The 16,114-nt window shown below is 44.5% G+C and overlaps 2 protein-coding genes across 4 annotated transcripts in view; one reads left to right on the top strand and one right to left on the bottom strand.

The window, feature by feature from the left end:
* Window positions 1–1,495: 1,495 nt before the first annotated feature.
* LOC138822598 (undifferentiated embryonic cell transcription factor 1-like) lies at window positions 1,496–2,371 on the bottom strand. Its single transcript, XM_070015416.1, has 2 exons — window positions 1,897–2,371; window positions 1,496–1,740 (listed from the first exon to the last, which is right to left on the bottom strand). The coding sequence occupies exons 1-2, from the start codon at window positions 2,369–2,371 to the stop codon at window positions 1,496–1,498; spliced, it is 720 nt and encodes a 239-aa protein (XP_069871517.1).
* Window positions 2,364–16,114, top strand: part of LOC138822601 (protein FAM114A2-like) — a 31,412-nt gene continuing 17,661 nt past the window's right edge. Inside the window, exons 1-3 of one of the 3 annotated variants that reach the window (XM_070015430.1) lie at window positions 2,364–6,261; window positions 6,736–6,815; window positions 7,792–9,477. The gene's annotated coding sequence lies outside the window, so the exon portion shown is untranslated. Of the gene's footprint in view, window positions 6,816–7,791; window positions 9,478–16,114 lie in introns of those variants that run through there. The other 2 variants (XM_070015429.1, XR_011370568.1) reach the window with 2 other exon arrangements.

Here is a 16,114-nt window from a genome sequence, read left to right as displayed (position 1 = left end):
AAACAAAGTGACTTTGCTGAGCTTCATTTACCCAGGACTTGCTTGTCTAGCAATGCATTTTACCAATTGGCCTTGTGAATACCTTCAGCTGGAGGAAGGCTAGGTGGGAGTCACCTGAAACTGAACTAGCCTATCTTTTATCCAATTTTCTTTTTAGACAAGAGCATTTTACAATTTTTTTAACTGTTCGGACAAGCCAAATGTCCAAACGAGGCTCAAACTGTCTATGCCCTCACCTCCGGCTGCCTCTGCAGGAAAATGCAGCCTGAAGCTTGTAAGGTCTTGCAACCTTCCATGCCCACGTCCTGACTGCTGCAACACAGACAAAACAGAGCAGGTCTATGACCAGGCCCAGACAGAGCTGGAACTTTTATTCCCCCAGAGATGTCCAAATGAACAAAAATAACAGATTCTAATAACTTGAATAATTGTCTGGGTTTTTTTTTTTCAGAGAATGGTGAGCTCTGGCGTTTAGGGTACCTGACTTCGGTGACTGAGAGCCCCAAAATAACTCTCTGAACCTAGAAGAGAGGTGTTAGTTTAGAGGAGCTCTCCTGCAGCCATTTTACATTAAGGGAGGGCCAATCTACCTGGCAGAGGGTGCAGAGATGACCTTGGGTAACAGTACTCATATGCCCTGGCTTTTTCCTGAAAATAAGAAAAGGGTTCTAAAAGCATTTCCAAAAGTGATGGATAAAGAAGTTTGGTGCATTTCTACAAAAAGCAAGATATCAGTGATCTCAGAATTAGCTTAAAGAGAAGTTGTTTCTTACTTTTCCTGCTTGGGCCAAATAAGCTTTCCCCTTGGAATTTTATCAGCACCAGAGTGGAGAACTAAGTTTGACAGGAGATTCTCCACCTCATCCCAAGGTTTCTCCAACATCTGGGGTTAGGGTTGTAGACATAGGTTTAACAGGAGATTCTCCATCTCATCCCTTTCTCCATGCTTGTGGTTCTCAGACATTTAGACAGAAATGTCAACTAAAACAGACACAGATAGGTGGCCACACAAACCAAATGGTCAGACAGGCATAAGCAAACAGCAGCAGAAGGCACCTCCAACAGACAGACAGAACAAATAAGAACCCAAGTGAGGCCAGACTCCAGGTTAAGAACCCTAATCTGCCTCCACTGGGGAGAGGCACATCCCAAACTCCTCCATGGCTGGGAGTTCTGCTGCATCCCACCTCCCCTTCTGCCCCTTCCACTATACCTGGCCAGGCTTTTCAACTTACCTCTAGAGGCTTTTGAGTTCTAAGTTCCTGCTAGGAACTTCTCTCCACAGCTGTCCCCTAGGGAGTGGCTCTTCTGACACCAGTCCAAAGTCCCTGAACTCAAGGCCCAGGGTCCTGGATCTCACTTGGGCCTACATCTATTATATCCTGGATCCAAAAGAGACTTCACGAAACCCAGATAAAAGTGCTAGGAACTTTATTATTATTATTATTTTTATCAAAAAGGCTTTCTTGAATGCTGGGGGGGGGTGGCGGGGTGGCTAGCTCGGCTTGCCCAGGGTGGCCACGCTGCCCAGGATGAAGCCCAGGGCCAGGGACAAGGTCTGGTCGAAGGAGCCAGGCAGCTGCTCCACGTGCTGGTTCTGGGTCAGCAGCTGGTCTCGCAGCAGGCCCAGCATGCCCACGATGTTGCCCAGGTGCGTCAGCGTCTGCAGCAGGGCAGCATTCAGCGATGGTGTGGTGGCCGAAGGCAAGAGGTTGGCAGGGGCCCAGGGCGATGCTGCAGCTGCGGGAGGGAGCGCAGGGTCAGTGCTGCCGCCCACCCTCCGGCCTCTGACCCTCCGGCCCCGGCCGCCCCTTCCAGCCTCCAGCCCCAATCACCCTTCCCCCCCCCCCCCCCTGCCCTGCCGACCCTTTCCCTCTCCCGCGGCCGCCTGCCTACCTGGCTCCTCTAGGGCTGGTGCGGGCGCGGAGGGGGCGGGGCGGCGGCCATGCTGTGGGCACCCCGGCCCCGCGGGGCGGCGACGGGCGCGCTCCTCCGGCCCATCGTCGCCCAGCAGCCCCATGAGCTCGTGGATCTGTGCGTCCAAGGGCCCGGGCGCTTGGCCAGTGGCCTTGGGCACCTTGTTCTTGAGGAACTTGTAGCAGCGAGGACATTTTGCGGGAGTGCGCAGCACCTGCCTCAGGGCTAGTGCCACTGCCCGCGGTGGGGTCCCCGGTGCGTCCTCAGCTGGCGGCAGCATCTCGCCCATGGGATCGGTCGGCGACGGCAGCACCAGCGGTGGCGGCCGCCGGGGCCGGAGCAGCATCCCAGCGGGCCGCATGGGCTCCGGGGTTGGGGCGGTGCCCGGGGGCCTGCGGGGGCCGGGGGGGTTGCGAGGGCCTGGGGGCTGGGAGACCCTGGGCGGCTTTGGCATCTCGGCTGCCCGCACACTCTCTGCCGAGCTAGGAACTTTATTACTACCACATGGGACCACTTCCTTCCACTGGGAAAGTAGGAACAGCCTTGAGCTCAGGGTAGGATGTGTTTTTATAGGGGTAGGTTAGATAGAGTTATATATACAAGCCATGCAAGGCAGGTTTGGCCTATTTTTCATTGGTTACAATTAGAACCTTTAAATTAATTTGTTCTTTGTGCTCTGCCGAGCTAGGAACTTTATTACCACCACATGGGACCACTTCCTACCACTGGGAAAGTAGGAACAGCCTTGAGCTCAGGGTAGGATGTGTTTTTATAGGGGTAGGTTAGATAGAGTTTTATATATACAAGCCATGCAAGGCAGGTTTGGCCTATTTTTCATTGGTTACAATTAGAACCTTTAAATTAATTTGTTCTTTGTGCTCTGCCGAGCTAGGAACTTTATTACCACCACATGGGACCACTTCCTACCACTGGGAAAGTAGGAACAGCCTTGAGCTCAGGGTAGGATGTGTTTTTATAGGGGTAGGTTAGATAGAGTTATATATACAAGCCATGCAAGGCAGGTTTGGCATATTTTTCATTGGTTACAGTTATATGACCTTTAAATTAATTTGTTCTTTATGGTAATATCATATGTAATCATTTGTAATAGGTCAGTCATAGTGGGACCACTCAGCTGTGGTCTTCAATTGGCGGGCTGAAGGCCTTGTTACCAAGGCAAGCAAGCAAGGTTATAGAAGCAAAACTTGGCAGAAACATAGCCTTGACTCACAGAAGCATAGGCAAAACATAATCTTGACTTGGTCAGCATGATCAATACTATCAAAGCTATTGACACTACTTTAGAAATTATTTTTATTATAAGCTCCTAACTGCTCTTTAATGCACCTGGTGATAAGCCTCGGTTGTCAATAGCCTTTTGAAAAGCTGCCAGTTTGGTAAAATTGAGTAAGGGAGCGATGTTCTTTTGCTTTTTTATCAAGGATGGGGAAAGGACAAAAGTTGACTATTGGTCAGCCTTTGTCTGGGGTTTTTCTTTACCAGGAGGTTTTTTCCCTTTATCAATAATTGTGTTTTGTTTTCTGATTTCACAGTTTTGTACCCATGGCTAGTCTTTTCCCAGGGAAAAGGGGGTTCAGGGGAGAAAGTAAATTTCTAAGAGCAGGAGGGACTGAGGCCAGACAACAGAAGAAATTTCTGCCAGTGAATAGTAACTTGGATATTACAGAAAACCAAAGATCTGGTGTTTTAATGCATTAAGCTGTTCACATTGTAATCAAATTATCTGACTTCTCAAAAATGTAAAGGATTATTGCATTATTTTGAAGAAGAACTTTAGTTAATTTTCAAGTTTTTGCTAACACCAAAACTTGATGACTTTTCTTGGGAGTTTAAAACAACTCATTTATGTTTTTACATGATGATGACAGGCAGAAATTTACTGGTAGAACAAACTCCAGAGTTCATTTCATGGGTTTCACAGAGCAAGGGCACCTGGGACTGAGGAATGTCTCTCAAGGCCTTCCACTAAGTGCGGCCATGTGGCCAGTCCCCTGACACAGGAGTCAGGTCATGACAGGAGTCGTCCTGTTCAGGCGAGAATAGGATCTCACTGGGGCATCCAGATGAAGTGGACTCACCCCCTGGACAAAGTCACAGATGCTGACCAGTATCTTAAAAGATAGTTTATTCAATTGATCAGCCAGGGTTAACTCATCTAGGGAATGAGCAGTCCCAAACTCAAATAGCTCAGGGTTTATAAAGGTTAAAAAAATGCATTCTTTTAGAGCAGATTCAAGCAAGGTGGTGTACAGAAGAACTTCGCAGTTATTTTATTTTGCAAGCTCCTAAGTCACAAACATTCCCGAAACAATTAAAACCGTAAGTACTCCTGTAACAATTTCTTGACCTAAAGCAACGGGCAGTTCCTAGTTTTGGGGCCAGGTGTTTTGCTTTTTCAAAACTAGTAATTACAGTAGAAGGAACAGCTAGGGGGTAAATAGGCCTAGTTCTTTCCTCATAACTAGTTGTTCCAGTTCAATCCTGCCTTGCATAGTTTGGCCCTATTCTTAATGAATGAAGTTCCTACAAGAATTGTTTAAGGCTGGGTGCCCGTGGCTCAAACCTGTAATCCTAGCTACTTAGGAGGCTGAGATCTGAGGATCGTGGATCAAAGCCAGCCCGGGCAGGAAAGTCCATGATACTCACATCTCCAATAAACCACTAGAAAACCAGAAGTGGCACTGTGACTCAAGCAGTAGAGCACTTGCCTTGAGCTGAAGAGCTGAGGCATAGCGCCCAAGCCCAGAGTTCAGGACCCCTGACCAAAAAATAAATAAATAAAAATAAATAAATAAATAAAAAATAAAGAATCATTTAAGGAAGGAGCTAAGAAAAAGAAAATACAGCTAAGAACAAAAGGGAGCAGCAGAGATTATTAATCTCCATATCTAATAGTTATAAAAAACATTCAAGTTAAAAAAAAAGATTTCAGCCAGGTGTGGGTGGCTCACAACTGTAATCCTAGCAATTCAGGAGTCTGAGATCTGAGGGTCCTGGTTTGAAGCCAGCCTGAAAAGAAAAGTCTGTGAGGTTCTTTATCTCCAGTTAACCTGCAAAAAGCCAGAACTGGAGGTATAGCTCAAATGGTATAGCACTAGCCTCGAGCAGAAAAAGCTTAAGGAGGGGCTAGGAAGGTGGCTCAGTGGTAGTGCGCTTGTCTTGCATGCATGAGGCCCTGGTTCCATTCCTCAGCATCACATAAGTAAAAAAAGAAAAAAGCCGGAAGTGGTGCTGTGGCTCAAGTGGTAGAGTGCTAGCCTTGATCTGAAGAGCTAAGGGACATTGCTCAGGCCCAGAGTTCAGACCCCATGACTGGACCCAAAACAAAAAACAAAAAAAAAACTTAGGGATAGTTCAGTCCCCAGTTGAGTGGGGCTCAGTGTCCCAGCTCTGAGTTCACTCTCCAGTATTGGCACCAAAATAGGAATAATATTAATAATTACTTAAGAAGAAACAGGAAATACTTAGGATGTGGTATATGTTTGAGTCCTGAAGCTCCCTGTTGAGTTGCCTTGTTTCCCTTGTAGTACTGTTGCAGTGGTGTGTGTGTGTGTGTGTGTGTGTGTGTGTGTGTGTGTGTGTGTGTGTGTGTGTGTGTACACAAGTAACCCTATTAGTTATTTTATTGTAACCATTAGGACCCATGAGCAAGAACTATTATAAGAAAACAGAAGTGTTGAACAATACGCTGTAAGCTACAACAGTAGATGGCCAAGCCAGGTGGGCCCCAGGTATCCTTGATTCTGGACTGTGCACAGTTAACCAACCAATCACAGACAGTATTGGCTCCTTGGTTAAACCCCAGAGAAAAAGCTGCTTTGTTCGGGATGCTGCAAGATAGACTGGCCAAGTGAATATCCTGTGTTGAAACAGGGAGAGGCAAGTCAGTAAGGTGAGGGCTATGCAATGCTCTGAAGGAAATGGGCATAAGTGAGAGTACCTGTCTTAAAGGGGCTTGGGGTATTAGTCTTTCCCCACACCACCATCCTAGAATTGTCCCTCAGCTTTTTGTTTAAGGTTAGCACTCTGCTACTTGAGTCACAGCTCCACTTCTGGCTTTTTTGTTGCTTTATTGGAGAAAAGGAGCCTCATTGACTTTTCTGCCTAGGCTGGCTTCAAAGCATGGTCCTCAGATCTCAGCATCCTGATTAGGATTACAAGCATGCGCCATGGGCCCATCTATAATGCTGTTCTTAATGGCAGTGGCAGTCAGACAGGGCCTTCATCCATGTCTTATATGGTCTCATCCTAATAGGTACTGTCCTCAGGCTAGAGTGTAGGGGACTGACTGGAAATCTCAGGCCTGGCCACAGTGACAATTGAGTGAGTTACATTTCTTGAATTTGGATGCAGGCCACCTGCTTTGCTTCTTGGGTTTCTGCTTTCGAGTGCTCTGCTGGACTATACCTGGGGTCTCTGGTGAGACACCTGGGTGAATGTGGGCACTTTTCAGAATGGCTTAGAAGCAGCTCTTGGTGGCTTTGAAGCTTGGCTTTCATTTCTGGCATGACAGTGCATTGGGAAGGTTCTGGATCCAGAGTCAGGCTTAGCTTTGGGCTCAATCTCTGCCACATGCTAGCTCTTTCTTCCATTCCAGATGAGTCACTGTCCATCTTAGGCTGCCCTGTCCTGTCTCCTCCTCATATACCTGTCTCGGACTTGGGGCCAGGGTTCTGATGAAGAAATTCTCTTCAGACAAATAGAGATTCCATGGAAAGAAATTGATCATGTACAGCTGGTTTCTCCACTGGCAGTTGTTCAATTTTATTTCCCTTTCATTTTTCTTCCTCTTCTCAGGGATCACTGCCTATAAGAACTTCATAGCAACTAGACTTAGATGGGTAAATGTAAATTGGAGCTGGCTTCTGAAACTCCAGGTGAGTTTCTTCAGGCTTGGGAGATTTTTCAGAGCCCTACGCACCTAATGCATTTTAGCCTTTATTTTTATTTTTCACCTATATTTTTCTTCTTGTATTACTTCTAGATGCCTTTTATTTTCCCTTAGGACTCAAGCATAATTTTGGTTGCTTTTAGGTGTAATTATAGAAGGCCCAACTCATTTCAGTGACAGGAAGATTTATTATTTCACATAATAATAACCACGGTGGGGCTGGGGGTTTAGCCCAGGGGAAGGGTGCCCGCCTGGCGCGTGTGCAAGGCCCTGGGTTCGGTCCTCAGCCCTGGAAAAAAAAAGAAAAAAAATAATAACCATAGCACAAGGAAGATGGTAGAATTCATTAATTCAGTGGCTCAGTACTGTCTTCTTTTTTTTGTCTTTTGTTTTGTCAGCCATGGGGACTGAACTCTGGGCCTGGGCTTTTTCCCTGAGCAACTCGGCTCAAGGCTAGCACTCTACCACTTTAGCCACAGGGCCACTTCTGATTTTCTGGTGGTTTATTGGAGATAAGAGTTTCACAGGTTTTCCTTCCTGGGCTGGCTTTGAACTATGATCCTCAGATCTCAGCCTCCTGAGTAGCTAGGATTACAGGCCTGAGCCACTGGCACCCAGCCTGTCTTCTTATATTTATATTCCTACCATCTTTTGAATTGACCATACTGGGTATATTCTCCACATGCTAAAGTTCATCATCCCAAGTTGGCTGTTGCAGCACCAGACATCCCATGTAAACACAGAAACCAACAGAATGGATGATGAGACAAAATTAGGATTTGTTTGTAAAGAGGACTGAGAAGTGACCACTGAGGTGGTATCAATCCTTGATGAGAAACATGTACCTTTTCTCTTTTGCTTGACAGGTTAAGAACAAATATCTTGTCATTGCATAATGAGATTACATACTGTTCCCTCAACTATTATTTCCTCATTTTATTTCCTTCTGCTCTCTACACTAGAAGGCCAAACAAGACCACTAGCTATTGTCAGAACTACGTACACCTCATTTGTACCTCCTTGTTCTAGGCAGGCTGAGCCTGTGCCTGAACTACATCCTGCCCATGTGGCCTGCCCTGCAGCTGTAGCATAAGACAAAAACGGCTAGAGTCAACAGTACAAGCAGAGCTTGTTCCCTCCCAAGTATGTATTTTGAAAACAATCTTTTTATTTTTATTGCACGATAAAACAGAAAATATAGCTGGCGCTGTTGGATCATGCTTGTAATCCTAACTCATCAGCAGGCTGAGATTTTAGGATTAAGTTTCAAAGCTAGCTTGGGCAGGAAAGTCTGTGAGTCTCTTCTCTCCAACAAACCATCAAAAAGCCTGAAGTAAAGCGGTGGCTCAAGTGGTAGAGTGCCAGCCTTGAGCGAAACAGCTAAGAGCCAGTGCCCAGTTCTTGAGTTCAAGCCTCAGAACTGGCTCTCCCACTCAGGATCCATCCAGGATCCTGCTTTCCCTTGATCTGTCAGACCTCCTCTGCCTCCTCCAGTCTGTGACATTTCCACTGTCTTTTCTTTAGTATGAGCTTGACACTTTTGAAAAGGGCAGCTACTGATCCTGTGGGAAGCCTCCCAGTGTGACTTGGGTGGGTGTTTTTTTTTTTTTTTTTTGGCTGGTCCTGGGGCTTGAACTCAGGGCCTGGGTGCTCTCCTTGAGCTAGTTCTAGGCTATCACTCTACCACTTGGAGCCACAGCACCCACTTCTAGTTTTCTGGTGTTCACTGGAGATATGAATGTCACAGACTTTTCTCTCTGGGCTGGCTTTGGACCAACATCATCAGATCTGAGCCTCTTTATTGGCTAGAATTCCATGGGTGAGCCACTGGAACCCAGCTAGGCACATCTTGGTTTATTTGTTTGTTTATGCCTAATTTTATAACTGAATGAGAAAGCTCAGTTATGTCATATCAATTTCTGATGTCTCATTGCCTGGGTGTATCTTTGGCCATCTACTTAAGGTGATCCTTGTCAGTATTTTTCAGGATGAGGCCACTGTTTCTTACATGGTAATTGGCAAATAATCTGAGTCTATAGTTCAATTGCAAAGAGATTTTCTTCAAAGGGTATCTCTGTGCAGGTTCAGCTTAGGAAACAGATGGTTTGAGATGGACATGGGCCAGGTTGGTATTCCAGCAAGATCTTCTGCCTCATCTCTAAATGGCCCAGCTTGTGAAGTGCCTGTGCTTCATCCTCAAGTTCTGTTTGAGAACCTAGCCTGATGTTAGAGATTTGCCTATAAGCTTTTCTGCAAGATAGTTTCCTTCCAAACTGACATTCACAAAGTGAGTTAGGTTTAATATAAGCAACACAAAATGGAACTGGTATCAAGCAGCATTTATTTAGTGTCTCTGTGTATCTGCTACTATGTTAAATCTAAGGAAGGTGAAAGTCGTAGTCTCTGTCCATGAATCCAGCACCTTTTCTTCAAAGTATGATCCTTTGAGCTCCTGTTCTGACACAATTGTTTAACTACATTGGTTTTACAGTTCTCTTTAAATAGCTTTTCACCTGTGACACTCATCTTCAGTGAAACACCAAAAAGAATCTGGAAGTGGAGCTGTGGTTCAAGTGGCTAGGCCCTAGGCTAGAACAAAAAAGCTCAAGAGCAATGCCCAGGCCCTGGGTTCAAGCCCCAGAAATGAGGTAAGAGGAAATTAGCAGCTACTAGATAAAACAGAAGGTTAAGAGGCCAGAGCTAGAGTGGCTCAAGCCTACGATTATAACTACCTAAGGAAATTGAGTCTGAGGATCCGGATTTGAAGCCAATCCAGGCAGACAAATCGAAGACTTATCTCTAAATAACCAGCCTGGGTTCAATTTCATTACCGGACAGAAACAAAAACAAAAAAGTAAACAAAATTTCTGGGGAAGGTTTATTTAGAATGATGGCTCTACTGAAACCACTGAAGCAGTAGAAAACATAGATTCTCTTTTTTTCTCTCCTGTCTCTCTTTTCCTTGTTCTTTTTTTCTTCTTTCTCTCTGCTCTCTTTCTCTCCTAGCACATGCTAGGCAAGACATCTAACCACTGTGTTTGATACCCAGCCACATGTTTGGATTTTTACATAATCCAATTCTCTCCAGGTGCCGGTGGCTCACGCCTGTAATCCTAGCTACTCAAGAAGCTGAGATCCAAGAATCAGGGTTCAAAGCCAGCCCTGGCAGGAAAACCTGTGAAAGTGAAACTCTTATCTCCAATAAACCACCAGAAAACCGCAAGTGGCGCTGTAGCTCAAATGGTAGAGTGCTAGCCTTGAGCTGATTTGCTCAGGGACAATGCCCAGGCCCAGAGTTCAAGCCCCAAGACTGCCAAAAAAAAAAAAAATCCAATCTCTTTACCTCCGAAAAGTTCCATTTTCCTTATATTTATAAACTTATACCTTTCTAGCTCCACAACTCCAGACTTCACACATTTACACTACTGAAGGATAAATAATGAGATGCATCTTTTTTAATGAGGGAAGGGGGGCTCATCTTAAAAACCACAAATCAAAGCATCTTACTCGTCTGCTTAGAAACCTACTGCCTTTTCCCATTAAGTTCCATATTAAGAGTTAAAACTATCCTGAGCTGGGCATAGGTGGCTAATGCCTGTAATCCTAGCTACTCAGGAGTCTAATGTTTTGGGATCATAGTTCGAGATGAGCTTGGGCTAGAAAATCTGAGATTCATCTCCAATTAACCACAGAGAGAGAGAGAGAGAGAGAGAGAGAGAGAGAGAGAGAGAGAGAGAGAGAGAGAGAGAGAGAGAGAGAGAGAGAGAGAACAACAACTTTATCCCATCTCATAAGCTGGACGAGCCATGGTGTTCAAGTCCCAGGCCTCCTCTTATTTATCTTTTTGCAAACCTCCTCCCCCTCATTTTTTTGTGCCAGTCCTAGGGCTTAAACTCAGTGTCTGGGCACTGTCCCTGTGCTTCTTTTGCTCAAGGTTAGTGCTCTACCATCTGAGCCACAGCATCACTTCTGGCTTTTTCTGTGTATGTGGTACTGAGGGATCAAACCCAGGGCTTCATGCATGCCAGGCAAGCACTCTACCACTAAGCCACATTACAATCCCCTTGACCCGTTTTTTTGCAGCATTTTTTTCTTTTTCTTTTCTTGGATTACTAAAATTTGTTAAGGCCTTTGCATTTGCTAGTTAGTCCTCCCTCACCTTCTCCTGCCCAATTCATATAACTAAACGTCCTTGCAAACACTTTGCTACTGGCCTGGACAGCCCTGTTCTGCCCATTTGGGCCTTGCCAAGTCAGTGGCTTGGGTAATCCCTGACCTCGGGATAGTTGGGAGGGTACTTAGCACTCAGTACCTGTTGGAGGGTCAGATCTTCAAAAACACAAATGCAGATGTACAATCCCAGTCTCCTTTTCCCAGCTGACATCACTCCAGTGACTATGGTCAGCCAAACTTTAAACCACCCGGTTGGTGCCCAAACTCAATGAACCAGAGCCCAGCCACTTCAGAACAAAGAAGAACCCAGACCCAGAAGTATACCTGGCCAGACCCACCCCACAGGGGGAAGTATTTCCCAGGCATTGGGAGCACATTTTGTAGGCATCTGCAGTGGCTATGTGCTGGCTGGGTGCAAGGTACTCTCTAAGTTGAGGTTGGCAGGAGCAAGGTGCTGGTAAGCCTTGATTGCTGAGAAGGGTAAAGGAGGGAAAAGACAGCCTGATGGTAGGAATGAGAGACACAAAGCAGATGCATTTTGGTTCCTTAAAAATATGAATCCCTTTGGCTTATTTTTTTTAATTTACTGGCATATTTCTCTTTTCCAATTCATCATAAAATACCCAGAAGGGAGTTCCGGGAAGATGGCGGAGGAGAAGCTGGAATCTGAACAAGCTCTCGCATAGAAAGCAGCTTTAGAGTTCCAGTGAACAGTCCTAAGCCAGAGAATCACACCAAGTGTGCCATCACAGGACAGAGAGTTAGACAAGAGAGGGGAAGCCAAGGCAAAAAGAAGCACCGAGTGGTCGCCAGCAGCCGCCACGGCGGCGGCGGCGGCGACAGGGTCGCAAGCGGCAGAGACCACAGCCGGGGGCCATACCTGAGCGCTCACACAGAGAGTCCGGGACGAAGGAGCCAGACGCAGCGGGCGAGCGGATTCTACTCAACACCAGCAAGAATCAACAAAGAGCGGACATCTTCACCCTGCAGCTTGCAGACCAGAGACGACCCAGGATCCAAGACTCGGCACCAGAGACGACCCAGGATCCAAGACTCGACGTGAGTACAAGCCCGACATCCTCACTCCTCAGGGAGCAGAGGAAGGAAGGCCACCCCTCCCCCCCCCAGCACCGGTGATCTCCATCTTGGATACCGACAAAGCTCGGAGTTGCTGCTAGCTCCAGCTCAGGCCTTGGAATAAAATGAGTCATTTAGCAGGTCACAAGAACTTAACGCCGAAGTGACCTGCCAGACTCAGCTCCATCCAGGGAAAAGTCACCCAGCTCAGGCGCCAGCCTAACCTCACTGGGTAACCAGAGCCAGAGGCTGCCCCTCCCTCTAGCAGCCACCACAATCAATTGAAAAACAGAAACCCTGAGAATGGCTCCAGGCTGGGCGCTGTGAGCTTTATCACAAAAAAGCCCCAGGGAAAAGCTACTGTTTGTTGAAAGGCCTCAACGCTACCCAGAACCTAGCCTCATCACCACATCCCCCTCTTTTGTGACTCTCAAAGCAGACCACCCTCCCAGAAAACTAACCTGGGAGGGGGATCTCAAAATTTTGGGTAAAGCAGAGCATTTTTCTGCCTCTTCCAACCAATCGACTTAAGAAACCAATCAAGCCACAGGACCTCAAGCTGACCAGAGACTCCAAGAGACTGGCTGCAGATAAAAGGGAGATACAGGATTCTTCCCACTCCTCCCCCCCCAAAAAAAAAAAAAAAAATCAAAAGACTTTTTTTTTTTCTTTTTTTTTTTTTTTTTTTTCTTCTTCTTCTTTTCTTTTTTTTGCTTGTTTTTTGTTTTTTGTTACCTTATATATATATATATATATATGTATATAAATTTTTTCCCTTCTAAAACTTTTATTAATCTTTAATTTTTGCCTCTTCTGAAAAAATAATTGTTTTCCAGTAACTTTTTTTTTTCTCATCTTATAATTTTTATTTCAGAATTACGTGAATGAGAGTTTTCCTTTCTTTTCTTGTCTTCTTTCTCTTTTTCTTTCTTTCTTAATTATCTTTTTGTTTTTTATCTAGCTCTACTGAACTTCTGATCTTTTCTTCTCCCTTAAAGCTTTTCACATCTCCTCAATGTCCCTCCCCTTCTCTGAACATATTCACATTCCTCTCTAAATAGATGGTCTTTTAACCTCTATAATAACATTAATTTTTACGTTTCTATTCTTTTTCTGGTCTCTCTTTATTCCCCTTTCCGTCTCTTCTTTTTCTCTCTCTCTCTACTTGCATCCTACCCAACCCATTTCCTGCACTGTGATTAGGACATAGTTAACTCTCCTTGTGCCTCCCAACACCAATCTATTCCGATTTTTTACCCACATCTCTCACTAATCCTAATAATTTCTGGTTTTCCAAATTCTTTTCTGCGGTTCGAAGTCCTTTAACATATAGTCGTTTGATGTTGAATAGATGTATCTGTTGAACTAGATTGTATCTGTAGACTATTGACTGTACAAATGCAAACTTTGGTTGATGGTTGCCTTAAGATAGTGTTCTAGCACAAAACTGGTGCAATCTTTATCTCAAATGGGCCGAGTAAGCCGGAAAAACACAAGAAAAATGGCAAATTCGGGTATCTCAATTCCCAACCTTGATAATCAGGGATTAGAACAGATAAAGAATAATCCAGAGGAGAGTTCCCAAATAGCTCTACAAACACTAATAGCAAACATGATAAATGAGAAGTTTGACAATGTACAAAGGACTCTGTATGAGCGTGATAGGGAGAGAGAGGAGGCATCCCAGAAGTTTATACAGGAATATCATAAGCGTGAGGAAGCTTCTCAAAAACAGATACAGGATTTGCGTGAACAACTTGAGAATACTCAAAGAGAAAGGGAGGAATGGCGTGAGCAGGCAGAGAACACTCAAAGAGAACTGCAGGAATCCCACAGAAGGGAGGAAACTAATCAAAGAGTAATTCACGAATTAAGAGACCAGGTAGAGAATACACAAAGATCACTAAAGACATTCATGGAATCCATTAACAAAGAGCTGAAGGAAGTCAGGGAGACCACAAAGGGAATGCTGAATGGAACCCAACAGAAGGAATGGGAGTCCAAAGAAACCATAACCAATCAACTAAGTGATTTGAGAACAAACACTGAACACCAAATTAAGGAAGTAAAGAAATTCATACAAGACCTAAAACAGAGCTTCAACAAAGAACTTGAAGCCATCAAAGCTGACCAATTAGAAGGAAAAGAGATAAAAAACAAAGTAGAGAGTCTTGACAGCAGGTTAGACCATGCAGAAGATCGAATCTCAGGGATTGAAGACAGCCTAGATATTATAGAGAAAGAACATACAACCATCCAAGACAAGTCCAAGAAATATGATAGGTCAATCCAACACCTGGAGGACACCATCAGAAGGCCCAATTTAAGGATAATGGGTGTAGAGGAGCACCTAGAAACAGAAGTTAATGGTCTAGGAAATTTGTTTAACAGGATCCTAACAGAGAACTTCCCAAACATACAAAAAGATAGGCCTATTCAGATACAAGAAGCTTTTAGAACCCCAAATAGACCAGACCAGAATAGGACATCCCACCGTCACATTATAATCCACACAGGATCAACCCAGACCAAGGAAAAGATCCTTAAAGCTGTCAAGGAGAAAAGGTTAATCACCTATAAAGGGAAACCAATTAGAATTACCTCAGATTTCTCAGCAGAGACAATCAAAGCAAGAAGAGCCTGGAATGACGTATGCCATGCCCTAAAAACAAACAACTATCAACCAAGAATACTGTACCCAGCTAAACTCTCCTTCATAACTGAAGGCCAAATAAAAACCTTCCATAGCAAAGAAAAATTGAAACAATACATCTCCACCAAACCAGCCCTGCAAAAGATTCTTAAAGATGTCCTACACATAGAAAACCAACAAGAACGCAACAAAGGCCAAGAAATTGCACACAAACTGAGAATCCAAGAACCTTAGGAAGAACCCAGTTTTCACAGCCCCCAAGAAGGTGGATAACATGGCAGGAACTCCCAAATACCTCTCAGTCCTATCTCTTAACGTTAACGGACTGAACTCTCCAATTAAGCGACATAGACTGTCTAGTTGGATTAAAAAACAAGACCCTTCTATCTGCTGCCTGCAGGAGTCACATCTTGCCCGTAAAAACAAACATATTTTCAGGGTTAAAGGCTGGAACAAAATCTACCAAGCAAACGGCCCTCATAAACAGGCGGGAGTTGCAATCCTAATATCAGATAAAATAGACTTCAAATTAAAATTCGTGAGAAGAGATAAAGAAGGTCGCTACATACTAATTAAAGGATCTCTCCTTCAGGAGGATATTACAATTCTAAATATCTATTCGCCAAACAATGGAGCACCCAAATTTATCAAAGAAACACTACTTTCCCTCAAATCCCAGATAGATCCAAAGACATTAATCGTTGGGGATTTTAACACACCACTCTCCCCACTAGATAGATCAACTCGGCAAAAACTCAACAGAGAAACCGCAGATCTAAACAGCTGCATAGATCAACTAGACTTAACAGACATTTACCGAACATTTCACCCAGCAGCATCAGAATACACGTTCTTCTCAGCAGCACATGGAACGTTTTCTAAAATAGACCACATTCTAGGCCACAAAGCAAACTTGTCTAAATTCAGAAACATTGAAGTTATACCTTGCATTCTCTCTGACCACAAGGGAATAAAATTAGAACTCAACACCAAAAGCCACCAAAGAAAGTCCGGTATCACATGGAGGCTGAACAACACACTGCTGAATCATGAGTGGGTCATGGAAGAGATTAGAAAGGAAATTCAAATGTTCATGCTATTCAACAAAAATGAACACACAAATTACCAGCTCCTCTGGGACACAGCAAAGGCAGTACTCAGAGGAAAGTTTATAGCTCTGAGCTCCTACATCAACAAATTGGAGAGATCTGAAACTAACAATTTAATGACACATCTAAACCTCCTTGAAAAAGAGCAGCAAGATAAACCCCAATCCAGTAGACGGAAAGAAATAATCAAAATTAAATCAGAATTAAATGAATTAGAATCCAAAAAAACTATAGAAAGAATCAACAAAACAAAGAGTTGGTTCTTCGAAAAAC

Source organism: Dipodomys merriami, unplaced genomic scaffold (genome assembly GCF_024711535.1).
Source record: "Dipodomys merriami isolate MVZ:Mamm:240054 unplaced genomic scaffold, mDipMer1.0.p SCAF_1127, whole genome shotgun sequence".
Lineage (NCBI taxonomy): Eukaryota > Metazoa > Chordata > Mammalia > Rodentia > Heteromyidae > Dipodomys > Dipodomys merriami.
The sequence above is the reverse complement of the archived record's forward strand: the minus strand, read 5'-3'. Positions and strand labels throughout refer to the sequence as shown.